General features: G+C 44.3%; 2 protein-coding genes across 13 annotated transcripts in view; one reads left to right on the top strand and one right to left on the bottom strand.

Moving 5' to 3' along the window:
- Window positions 1–1,948: 1,948 nt before the first annotated feature.
- Mrps18c (mitochondrial ribosomal protein S18C) lies at window positions 1,949–7,503 on the bottom strand. Of its 2 annotated transcripts, XM_006975399.4 has the most exons (6): window positions 7,343–7,503; window positions 6,571–6,626; window positions 3,876–3,959; window positions 2,936–2,993; window positions 2,153–2,212; window positions 1,949–2,069 (listed from the first exon to the last, which is right to left on the bottom strand). In XM_006975399.4, exons 1-6 carry the CDS (start codon window positions 7,431–7,433, stop codon window positions 1,993–1,995), a joined length of 426 nt encoding a protein of 141 aa, XP_006975461.1. In that variant the 5' UTR covers window positions 7,434–7,503; the 3' UTR covers window positions 1,949–1,992. The 2 variants fall into 2 exon arrangements, with proteins under 2 accessions (XP_006975461.1, XP_042113655.1); XM_042257721.2 differs by lacking the exon at window positions 3,876–3,959.
- A 100-nt stretch (window positions 7,504–7,603) lies between these two features.
- The window catches only part of Helq (helicase, POLQ like), a 38,236-nt gene continuing 33,571 nt past the window's right edge, over window positions 7,604–12,268 (top strand). For 3 of the 11 annotated variants that reach the window (XM_076546725.1, XM_042257712.2, XM_006975398.4), the window contains exons 1-2: window positions 7,610–7,899; window positions 9,294–9,987. In XM_076546725.1, coding sequence (XP_076402840.1) covers window positions 7,720–7,899; window positions 9,294–9,987 — 874 coding nt within the window. In that variant the 5' untranslated portion in view covers window positions 7,610–7,719. Of the gene's footprint in view, window positions 7,900–9,293; window positions 9,988–12,268 lie in introns of those variants that run through there. The other 8 variants (XR_013043047.1, XR_013043046.1, XR_013043045.1 and 5 more) reach the window with 6 other exon arrangements.

Raw genomic sequence — 12,268 nt, 5'->3', positions numbered from 1 at the left:
CTTTGGCTTTCTCTCTGTCTCTCACTTTCACACACAGCACACACGCAGTGAAATAAACATAAATAAAAATAAATCTGCCCTGCCAGACAAGTGGTGACACACACCTTTAATCCCAGCACTCAGGAGGCAGAGGCAGGCCAATCTCTGAGTTTGAGGCCAGCCTGGGACAGCCAGGGCTACAGAGAAACCTTGTCTTAAAAAACCAAAAGAGCCGGGCGGTGGTGGCGCACGCCTTTAATCCCAGCACTCGGGAGGCAGAGCCAGGCGGATCTCTGTGAGTTCGAGGCCAGCCTGGGCTACCAAGTGAGTTCTAGGAAAAGGCGCAAAGCTACACAGAGAAACCCTGTCTCGAAAAACCAAAAAAAAAAAAAAAAAAAAAAAAAACCAAAAGAATTAAAATAAATCTCAAGTTAAAAAAAGAACAGCTCTTGTTTATTTAAAATGCTGACAGTACGTTAAGGTGGACTTAACAGCGTGCATCCATGTGTGGTTCCCTCCTCAGGCAGACGGCAGGAGCCCAGGGATTGGAAACTTGCAGATGCATTGTTTCCCACCTATTTCATGACATGCACACATGGTACCTTCACACTTCACTCTGGACGTTAACACTGAGCGTACACTTCCCCCCTGTTGTTCCACTGTGGCTTCCTAGAGAAACTACTTAAGACATAATCATATCTAGCAGTGGCACTTCAACTTGGGTGTTGTTATGCATTGGCAGTTCTGGAAGCCACCTATTACCGAGGGGATGATCTGTACAAACAGCTGGGGTGTTTCACTGGTGATGTAGTAATGCGTGCTGTTCACGGCAGGGAAGAAGAGTCATAGCTGTCGATAGATCCTTCTCCCATCACAGATGACTGAAAGCAGAGTGTCTATGTGCCATCCCTTCCTGTAAGGAACACTATCTGTTTAAGGACACACTGGTCCAGGAATAGTTTGTCTTACAGGGACTGGCCCAGTATCAATCAGTCCCAGTGTAACCTCTGCAAAGAGAACCCTCAACATCAGGGATCTACTAGCTAGAAAACGACCCCAGGAGCCCAGGAGGTGTCTCAGGCCAGCAAAGTGCCAAGTAGGCATGAGAACTTGTGTATGGAACCCCAGCAACAACATTAAGATAAAAGGCCAGGGGGTGGGGTGGGGGTGGGGAAGGGAGTAGGGCTCGGTGTAAAACTGCCGCACAAGCCTGACAACCTGAAAACTGGTTAAAGGAGAGGACTGACCGAAGGGCCAAGCTGTTTTGTTTGACTCGGGCACAGTGGTGTGCATGTGTAGTCCCAGCCCCGAGGATGCAGAGGCAAGAGGCTCCCTGGGGCTTGTGAGTCAGATTGGTCAGCCTCAGTGATGGCCAGCCCAAGTGAACTCCAGACATGAGGTGAATAGGCCAGCACGAGGGCTTGATGGGTTGAGATACTTATGCTAAGCCTGGAGACCTGGGTTCTGTCACCAGAACGCATGGTTGGAAGGAGAGAACCAACGCCTGGACAATGACCTCTGACCTCCACATCTGCCCTCATGGCAGGCACACACAAATCTGAATAATTTTTATATAAAAAGGTGGAGATACATTGAAAAAGAAGCCCGATAACAACTTCTAGCCTCCACAACGCCCTGTGCATACATGCTCACCAAAACCACAAAATGACTCCAAGCAGGCCGAACTCCACAGCCAGTTCATGGCATTCAAACACTACCTTTCTATAACCATTCCCCTAAAACCATCCCATCTGCAACAACAGAATCTGGGCTAAGGTGGAATTCTAATAGAAGCCCTCCTCTTCCATAATCAAGCCGTGACAACCATGAGGTACCACTTTTATCAAAGTGTATAATGTAACATCACCATCTTAAGCAGTGTGTCCAGAGAATACTCACTGGTGTGGAGGGGTCGATCCCTCCTAATCCACTGAAAGACATTTCTACTCAGATTAGTTTGAATCAGTGCTGATGTGGCCACTTCCAGGTTTATTGGCAGTAACTTTACACAATTTACTCCCGGTATCTGATGTTACAAACTTTAGGGTCTTTGAGATATGCAGGATCCTTGTATGTAACTGGCATAAACCCTGTAAAGAGATAATTAAAGTTTTTCACAAAGACAATGAGCAAAATCTTAACTAGTTCCATTCATTTGTACAGGCGGACTTACCCATTTTCTGAGCTCGCTTAATGGCTTTTGTTATTTCTTTCTGTTTCTTTCCACAGAGACCTGTGAAAACAGAAGAGGTGCTTTCTTACACATCAGAAATGCTAATACTACATTTATTAATTAAAGTACATTAGCAGTTTTCTAAGTTGAATACTGGTAAGTTTTTTCTGTGAAGGAAGTAAAAAATCTGTGGGTCATTTGGTCTCTCAGACACTCGATTCTGTTACTGTAACTCAATGACAACCATGTGGCCCTATGTAAACAAAAAAGCAAATGACAGTTTGGACAGAGCCACCAGCTGCTGACACTAGGTTTTAGTCTAAGAACAGCAATTTTAAAACATTTAGTTTTGCTGTCTTTAACGGAGGTGGTGTATGTGCACACGAGTGCAGGTGCCTGCAGAAGCCGGCCACGCTGTATTCCCTGGGGCTGGAGTTAGAGACAATTCTGAGCCACCTGAGGTGGGTGCTGGGAACCGAACTCCAGTCCTCTGCAAGAGCAGTATGCATTCTTAACTGCTGGGCCACCTGTCTAAACCCAAGATACAGTTTTCCTTAAGTCCAAATTCCTGTATGTTGTCACCCTGAAGTTAAGTGTGAGTACAGAAGGCAATTGCCCCTTGCACTGAAGGTAACTCCTTCCCTAAGGACCTCACTCCAGTCCCTGTGGCAGGGACTTCATAGTGATACAGCATGATTTGAAAACCTGCCGGTCTCCTGAAATAACAGAAGCGATCAGTGTGATTCTTACCTACATTTATATTTCTAAGATTTAAAAAAGTACCTGTTATGTGCCTTCCGTAAATGCATCCGGTAAATGGAGAGATAAACTGGGACAAAAGCTGTTTGGGGGTTATATTTAGAAGGGAAAAAATAATATTAGTATATTTGTTATTCACCCCTGAACGTGTAAATTTAAAAATTTTTTAGAAATGACCTTCAAGTTATGTAAATATTTAATATGTTTCAGATAAAGTTAATAACATGAGATAAAATACCTTGTAGCAAAAAGCACCCTTTAAGACTTGACAAGACTAAGGAACATGAGTCAGCCTATCTGCTAGGTGCCAGGGCTACTGACTCCCACAGGCACCTAAAACACGGCTGCTTACAGCCAGTCACTGGATACTTGGCCGTCATGGCAGGCTATCGAATGAGCTCTTTGGAAACACACAGACTAGGGCATTTACTTTAACTTATTCTTATTGAACACTTTAATAACACTTTCTAGATACCAGGTGCTGTCCTTGGCTCTTCGCACAATCATCTGCTGCATTGTAGTTTTTTATAATCTCTTGATTTTTCTCCTTCAAAGGTAGCTATTGCTTGATACTACTATGAAAATACTTAACTCTAATATCAAGCACTTTCTAATTTGCTGGAAGCTTACGGAGGAACAGTATTTAAAGTGATAGCATATGACAGTGAACTGCAAAGGTCAACTTCACAAGAGGAACTTTCCCCAAAGCACTTCTGTCTATTAATGTACAGTGAACTACTGTGCAAAAATAAAGAGGAGAAATACTTAGCCAATAATATGACTGCGGGAGCAAGGGGCTCTGAACTGAATAGAGATAACACAGGAAGTTATAACCAGATCAGATATCATCAAGTTGCTGAATCCGTCCTACATAAAGCCTAAGGACAGTGACATGATCCTCTGAGCAGATGAACAAAAAAGAAGAGAATCTTAGTCAAGTTCACAGAGTCAAACCAACGCTCACCTGTACGTTCTTATAATCTACTCGCTTCTCGCACAAAATACACTTCTTAAGGGGCTCCTTATAGGGGTTTTCCATTGGGATTGGCTAGGATAAAAGAAGCCTCATGATGAAAACATGTTAAGACTGTTAAACATGTTAAGACATGTTAAGTCATAAAAGTTAACGCTATAGCTATACTTTTTTACACAAGTACTTTATTTTGTGTCAGTCTGGCTACAGAGGGATTACCTCATGAAACATTCTGTAATGAAAAAATCATTTCTACAGAAAGGACTTCCAAGGTAAGCACATTGATAAAGGGATTCTTTGCTCAGATGCTGTGTTCGGATTGCAGATGACCAAAGTATCTTAGTTTATTTAAAATTCATTCAATTAAAAATTTGTATTTCAAGATAATTCCTTGGTATACATATAATTTTCTCATTGTCTTTCAGATTTATATATTAAGTGTGTGTGTGTGTGTGTGTGTGTGTGAGAGAGAGAGAGAGAGAGAGAGAGAGAGAGAGAGAGAGAGAGCACGAGCCCACACAGTCCTGAAAAGGGCAATGGATCCCCTAGAGCTGGAGTTACAGACAGTTGTTAGCTGTCCAATGTGTGTGGGGCAACTGAACTTGAGTCTTTTTGGAGTAGTAAATGCTCTTACACACTAAGCTATCTCTCCAGCCCTTAAAATTAATTCAGTTTAACTTTAAGAAAAAGGTACAGCACAACAGATAACATGCAATTCCTAAGTTAGGATAACTGCTAACTTTACTCATCCCCAAATTTTCTGTCCTGTGTTTTCTCACTATAACATTTTATAAATAGGTAATGTTCCATGGCTTCCTGCAATGAAAGGTTCATTAATATCACCTTAATAGACTGCCACATGAGTCCGTGTGGGCCCATTTAGCATTTCTATCCTTGCTGTTTTTGATAACAGTGCCTCCCTCTTACTATAAGCATACTTGTTGCCAGTATAGAGACATTTAAAACTTTTTTAAAGTTCTTGGTTAGCATATAAAGAAACAGTATTCATTATGTGAGATTACATTTCTGTATATATGCATGCATGCATGCATGCTTGCCTTCGTGCGTGTGATTATACTTTGTTCTTACCTTCCACAGCTCTCACTCAACCTGCCTCCCCCCTCTTGCTGGCCCCTTCTTCATTCCCAATAATATCCCTTTCTGCTTTTCAAATAGGACTAACACAACATATTCCATGACCCTCTTTGTGCCCTGCCCTTTCCAACTCTTCTTTCCTCCTCACAGTCCCTTTTCTATGTTCCTGTCCCATGGTTTTTAGTTGTTTGTTTGTTTTTTAGGGGAGGGTTTGTCTCTTCAAATAGGTTCTCACTATGTGGCCTCAGCTGTCTACAGCTTGTGATGCAGCACATGGTAGTCTCAGACTCCCTGCCCTTCTGCATCAGCTTTCCAGATGCTGAAATTCCAGGCTGTACCGCCACAGCCTGGCACAGGGTCTTCATTCAGAAATGGCTTTGAAATCTATAATCTTCCTTAACTGTGACAAAGGAGTATGTGGAAAAGACACATAATTTTCATTAGTCACAGTGGGATTCATGAACTAAAAAACAAGAGTAAATGTCCTTTATTCTTTTCAAGTGCGATATATGAATTAGATGACTAAGATAGATACATTTTGTTTAGACAAATCCCTTGGTATTTAACAGTCCTTAAGATTTCTTTGTTTTCTTGCTTTTTTTTTAAACATTTGGTTTTAGCCAAAAAGCCAAAAAATGATTGTTTTTGTTGTTGTAGCCCAAGGTGGCCTTGAACTCAAAGACCCTCCTGCTTCAGCATCTTAAGTGCTATTACAATATGTGTGTACCACCATGTCTAGCTTGCCTTGAATTTTCTTAATCCAATTTATAGTCAGCTGAGATATAAGCTATATTTCTTCTCAACTCTAGCTAACTCTAGTACTTGTATGGTGTCATTAGGCACCTATATCCATGTTTATACTTTAAACCCATAAAAAATATACCTACAGTTTAGAAGCAGCTGATTAATGTCCTAAAGTAAAACTAGTTTGGTAGGAGGCAGAAGCAGTTCTGTGAGTTCAAGACCAACCTGGTCTACAGAGCTAGTTCCAGGACAGCCAGGGTTGCCCTTGTCCCAAAGAGAACCTTGTCCCAAAGAGAACAAAACAACTTTAATTTGTCTCTTATCAAGGTAGCCTTTCAAAACTGATAAATTAAAGGTAGTGCCATCCCCAAATTCCATTATCTATAATTATTCTATCTACCCAAGCTATCTTTAGAAATTCTCAAGTCATATATCCTTTAATATCTAGGAAGAAAAATATGGTATTACAGAAGCCTGAATCTAGGAATTCTCTTCAAAACCCAAGTGATATAGTCAGTAAGTCATACTTTCCAAACTCAAACATTATTTTGTTTTGTCCTATAATTGAATTCCAACTAGCTAAAATATGAAAAAACTAGGCCGAATTTGGAAATGGCTTAGTAATATAAGGGGCAAAACTCTAGGGCTGGATGGATGTCTGTGGTTAAAAGCAATTGCTCTTACTGAGGACAGTAGCTAGAATCCCAGCACCTACATCCAGTGGCTCACAACCACCTCTAATTCCAGCTCCAGGGGATCTACTGCCCTCTCTGTCTTCCACAGTTCCCCCCACCTCAATGTACACACAAATAATTAAACGTTTTCTTTAAAAAATAAGAAATCTTACCAGGTCCTCACTGCTGGCTACCCGTTGATACTGTGAACAGCCTCTTCTCCACAGCGCTGTCATTAAATAGAAATGGCAATGACCCGATTATTTTCATTCACTTAATATCTAACAAAGACTTAATGTCTTAAAAGAGGCTACAAGACTCAAAAGGCACGACACAGTGCGGACACGGGGTGCACACATTTAATCCCAGCAATTGGTAGGCATAGGCAGGTGGATCGCTGAGTTCAAGGCCACCCTGGCCTACACAGAGAGAGTTCCAGGACAGCCAGAGCTACATAACAGTGAGATCCTGTCTCAAAAACAAACAAACAAAAAACCCATTCACTATAAAATAAAGGTTTCATATTCTTCTTACGCAGTGATTGGTTAACGTCCTGTTAGGTTTGGGGGCGCAATGGGACTTAAAACAAGTGATTCCTAAGGCTTTCGATTAAAGGGGATATCTCCTATAAAACCTTCCTTTCCCCCTTTCTACAGTTACCAGCTGGTAATGCAAATGTGTACAGAAGTAACAAAAAGGCACTGCCGTCCCAAAGGGGAAAACAAGAAAAAGATTCAGGTCGTTGACAGAGAAGCATAGAAACGAAAATTAAAAGTAAAGAGTTGACTACACCTCAAAGTCCTCTTCGGCTCTGAGAAACCAGTCTAAGGAGCTTCCCACCCATCTTAAACCTAGTCGTGGAGAAATAGTGCTTTTGCTAACAGCAAAGCCGCCATCGACAATCGGAGGCAGACTGCGGCTGGAGGGCTCTGCCGGGGACTTTACCCGCGTGAGTTCCGCGATCCGCGAGGCCGACTGCCGCGGTTATCCAGCTCTTCCTCCCTACTCCGCTGCACACCGCAACCACAGCGAACATGGTCCTCCGCCCCTCCTCTTCCTTTCCCGTTCCCTAATCGCCCCGACTGGTCCTTTCCTGCACTCTTCCCCCGTGGGCCCGGGGATTCGAAGCAAAGGTTCCGGGTGCGAACGCGGACAGGATTTCAAAGCCTCCGCACGGCACCGTTCTGTCCCCCGGGCCGGAAGTCACGTGACACACCGCCTGTGGCGCGCAGAGATGCAGCGCCGATGCCCGGGCACCTGGAGCACCGGAGCGGCGGTGGCTTGAGTCTGGGCCTCGGGCGGCCCGGCCCCCCGCCCCAGCCATGGAGGACGGCGGGCCCCGCATCCGCCGGCGGGTGTCCGTCCGCAAGAGGAGCCGCGGCAGCCTAGAGAGCCTGCGTGCCGCCGCCGCCGCGGCCGAGCTCCAGCCCGCCGGGGACCCGGAGGACGAAGCGGCGGCCGGGAGCCGCCGGCGGAAAACCGGGAGCCCGGAGCCCGCCCAGGTACAGCCCCGCGGATGCCCCGCGGATGCCCCGCGGATGCCCCGCGGATGCCCCGCAGAGCCGGGTCCCGTCATCACCGAGGGCTGCGGTGCCGACCCGCACAGCTGCGGGGGGTTGAAACGCCCCAGGGGCACACGGCTGACCGGTTAGATGAGTAACCTTCGTGGGCTCTTCTCATCTTGGTTATCCTTGCTCACCACACTTGGGAGACCGCCTTGAGCCTTCCCCCCCCCCCCCACACACACACACTTGGGAGACACCGCCTTGAGCCTTCACACACACACCATCCCTCGCATAAAAAGTGTTCGCGGCGCAGTTAACTGGTTTGACAGAAGGCCAGCCTTCAAAATGACTTGTTTCTACTTTACTAATAAAACTTTTTACTGGTGACCTGTGACATGCTGGTTACTTTATTAAACTAGCCATATTATCGAGAATTTACCACAGTAACCGGGCCCTGGGAAGCTGAGAAGCTCAAGCTGTAACTCTAATAAATAATTATTACCTCCCAGTTTACATCTTTTCTGTTCAGTAAGCCACCCCACGAGTGTGCACACTCTTGTCTCAAGTCCAAGTTCAGAACAGAATTTGCTTGTAGTGTCTAGTGGTACAACCATGATTTTGTAACAGGCCAGCCTCTAGGTTAGTGCCTGGGTAGGAATCAGCACAGTTATTAGAAGCATCTATGAACTCACAACCTGATAGGCGGCTACCATTCTTTCGTTCCTTAATGCTTTAGCACAGGTTTAAGAATTAAAATCTCTGGGGCTGAGAGATGGCTCAGTGGTTAAGATGGCTCTGCTCTTCCAGAGGACCTGGCTTCAATTCCCAGCACCCAAATGGTAGCTCACAGCTGACTATAACTCCAGTTCCAGGGGACCCAACACTCACACAGACATGCAAGCAAAGCGTATAAAATTTTTTTTAAAAATTAAAATACCAAATGTTGGGGGTTTGGGCTCACACTTCAGCACCTAAATAAATAATTAAGAAATTCCAATATCAGCCCTTGGGCTGAGCTGGGGATGTAGCTGAGTTGGTAGAATGTTTACCTGGCAAGCACAAAGCCCTGCGCTTGATTCCCAGCACCTCATAAAACCAGGTATGGTGATACACGCAGGAGAAAGAGGCGGGAGGTTCAAGGCGCCATACCTCTGTTATATGAGATCCTTTCCTAGCTAAAAAAAAAATTTAAAGCATCCTGATACCCTATATTCCAGCAGCACTATTTAGGCAGGTCAGTTCAACTCTCTGGGCTTGTTTCTTTTATCTGGTGATGATAATATGTATTCAGAGGATAATTTGCATATAGTGATATGGTTAGTATAGTCCTTTGCTGGGACATTTTTTTATTCTTGATGAAGATGGAATTCATTTATGTGTTTTTGTTTCAGGAAAACGACAGCGAAGAGGACATGTTCAGTGACTATGATAGCTTTGCAGAAAATTCTTTTTTAGCCCAAGTTGATGACCTAGAGCAGAAGTGTATGCAGCCGCCTGAACACAGGACACTTGCTACGGACTCGGCTACCCAAGATGTTTGTTCAGACGGCATCACAAACAAACTCGGCATTTCCGACTCTGAGAATAATAAGTGTATAAAGAACCAGAGTGATCCAGATGTCCCTGCTGGACCTGAACCTGAAAATGAGCTTTTATTTGATGTGCCTTCTTCTCAGATTTTATACTTTGAAAGTATGCAGAACTCTTCAAATGATTTGGGTGGTCAGTGTACTAAGGAAGGAGGCGGGAACTCACATAAATCATCAAATGAAGAACCAGCCTGTAGCCGGAAAGAGCGACCGCAGCAGCAAACTGATGACTTCTCCAAAGTCAGAGCTTCTGCGGAGACCGACAGGAGGAAGAGCATTACGGACCGCCTGAAAAGTGCTATGACTGGGAATGCCACCGCCCAGACCCCAGTGTTTTCTAGGAGCAAGCAACTCAGAGAGACTCTCCTGTCTGATGAAATCAGTGTCGCCAGAAAAGCAATCGAGTCACCGGCTGATGATCTCGGTCCTTTTTATTCTCTCCCGAGCAAAGTGAGAGACCTTTATGCTCAGTTGAAAGGAATCAAAAAACTATATGGTAATACTTTTTATAAAATGGAAGCCAATTTTATAATTCAAATAATACTAGAACATTAATTGGAATCGGTGGAAGCAGGTGGATCCCTGGTTCTGTTTCTTTCTGGAATGACCATAGATGAGTTGTATTCACCCTGCATCCCTATCATGGACTTCTTTCCTTCCTTCCGTCTGGTCCTCCTCAAGCCAGATGTCCTGGCTGTGTCCCCTGCCTAAGTGGTCTTCAGTCCCCTCCCTTCCTGTGCCCTCACTTAAGTTACCTAAGGAATCCAAGCCCAGACATGCTTCCAGAGTGGCCTCGTGTTCTGCTCTTGACCACACCGCTGAGTTTTCATTCCTTCATGCTTGGCCTCTCACTGTTTTCTTCTCTGATTAGTTCTTTTATTGTTTCTTTGGTATTGGCTGCATCTGAATTCTCTAACAATTTAGTTGTTTAAATTCCTTTGACTGCTCAGAATCTTAAGTGAAAGAAATCAGTACTAGCAGTTAAAGTTAAACACACTTAAGGACAGCTAAGATTTAATTGCAAAAAGACTGCAGTAATCGTAATTATGCAGTGTTTTTCAAAAGTCCTGGGTCCTTGCATATATTTCAGATATACCATTTTAGACAGGGACAGCAGGAGCCATATAGGAGGTCAGTCCATCCAGCATCACTGCGTAAATATTTCTGGAGAACGAATGAACTTTTGAAACGTGGATTGTCAACTCAGAAGACAATCGGGTTGGGGAAGTAGAATGACAGGAAAATAAAGTCTGACATCAGACTATAAGAATCAGCCATTGTGGAGGGCTCCTAGCTAAGAGTCCTTGATTCCCTCAGGACTGGGATCTGGTTCCCAGCACCCACATGGTGGCTTACAGCTGTCTCTAACTCCAGGTTCAGGGGATCTGAGGTGCTCTTCAGACCTCTCTGGGGCTAGACATGCACTCCTACACATAAAACAGAAGAGCCCAAAAAATTGTAAGTTGTGAGACCCATGGCTCACGAGCTAACAGTGCTGGGTGTAGTGTGCACTCACCCCTGCAGCCCTCCCCTCAAGAGGGGGAGGTCAGGACATCAGGTCATTCCCAGCTACACAGCAAGTTCAAGGCCAGCCTGGGCCCTACGAGGACCGTCTCAGCAAAAACCCAACTCCTAAGATACACGTTAGCTTTCTTGCCTCTGCCCTTCTGCTGGCTACTTTGCTCAGTCCGAACTGCTGCCAAGGGACTCCCCTGAGGGCAGGCTTCTCGGGCCCTGCTTTTTTTGTTTTGCTTTTGAGCTGTGTAGGCATTTTGTGGTATTAGAGACTGAACCCGTGACATTGAACGTGATAGACAAATTCTCTGCCTCTGAACTACATTCCCAGCCTTCATGTTTTGAGACAGAATCTCAGGTAGCACAGCCTTGCCTCAAACTCATGATCCTTCCGCATCTGCCTCCCAAGTACTGGACGTATGGGATGTAGCACAGTGCGTAGGCAGGACTTGGACTCAGTGTTTTATGTAACTAGCTTTTCCCTGGTACATTGGGCTTTAGAGAATTCCCAACTGCTGGTTTGTCGGCCTCTTGAACTGGCCTTGTTCCTTAAACAGTGCCTTATCTATCAAAAAAACAGGATACGGCAAAACAATGGTTTTACCGTGTAGTTAGATTCTTTGCCAAATACACATAAATTATTTGTAATGACATTATGTTGGTAATGTCTAAAAGCCTCAGTAAATCGCTGTGTGTGAGTGCAAGTGTGCACATCATGTATGGTGTGTGCGTGTGTGTAAAATGAATATAGTTAAGTTTGTGTATAAACTTCTGTAGTTTGATAACTGGTGGGTGATACCAATCTGAGGTACATTATGTACATTTTAAATATTTTGGTTTATTTATGACCTGGAGATCAAACCTAAGGCCTTACACATTAAGCACTCCCTCTGCTACTAAGCCAAACCCGTCAGCTTAATATTTTCTAAATATTTTTAAAGAAAAAAAGTCATTATAAGTACTTGAGAATCACTAAACAATAAGGTTGTTTGTATCTGTTATTCGGTCATAACTGTTGTAATGCCTTGAGGTGAGGCCTCACTGTGTAGCCCTGGCTGTCTTGGAGCTCTGTTTTGACCAGGCTGACCTCAAATCCACTGCAGCCTGCCTGCCCTGCCTCCTAGGGGTTAGAGATGTGAACCACCGCACTCTGCTTCACTTTAATTCGTGAAACAATGCATTCAAGCCCTTTAAGTTTGGGATGGGTTTTTCTTAAACCGTATATCAGGTGTGTAAATAGTTTTTAACTTTTTTCCACTTGT

The sequence above is a fragment of the Peromyscus maniculatus genome, chromosome 10 (genome assembly GCF_049852395.1).
Source record: "Peromyscus maniculatus bairdii isolate BWxNUB_F1_BW_parent chromosome 10, HU_Pman_BW_mat_3.1, whole genome shotgun sequence".
NCBI lineage: Eukaryota > Metazoa > Chordata > Mammalia > Rodentia > Cricetidae > Peromyscus > Peromyscus maniculatus.
The sequence above is the reverse complement of the archived record's forward strand: the minus strand, read 5'-3'. Positions and strand labels throughout refer to the sequence as shown.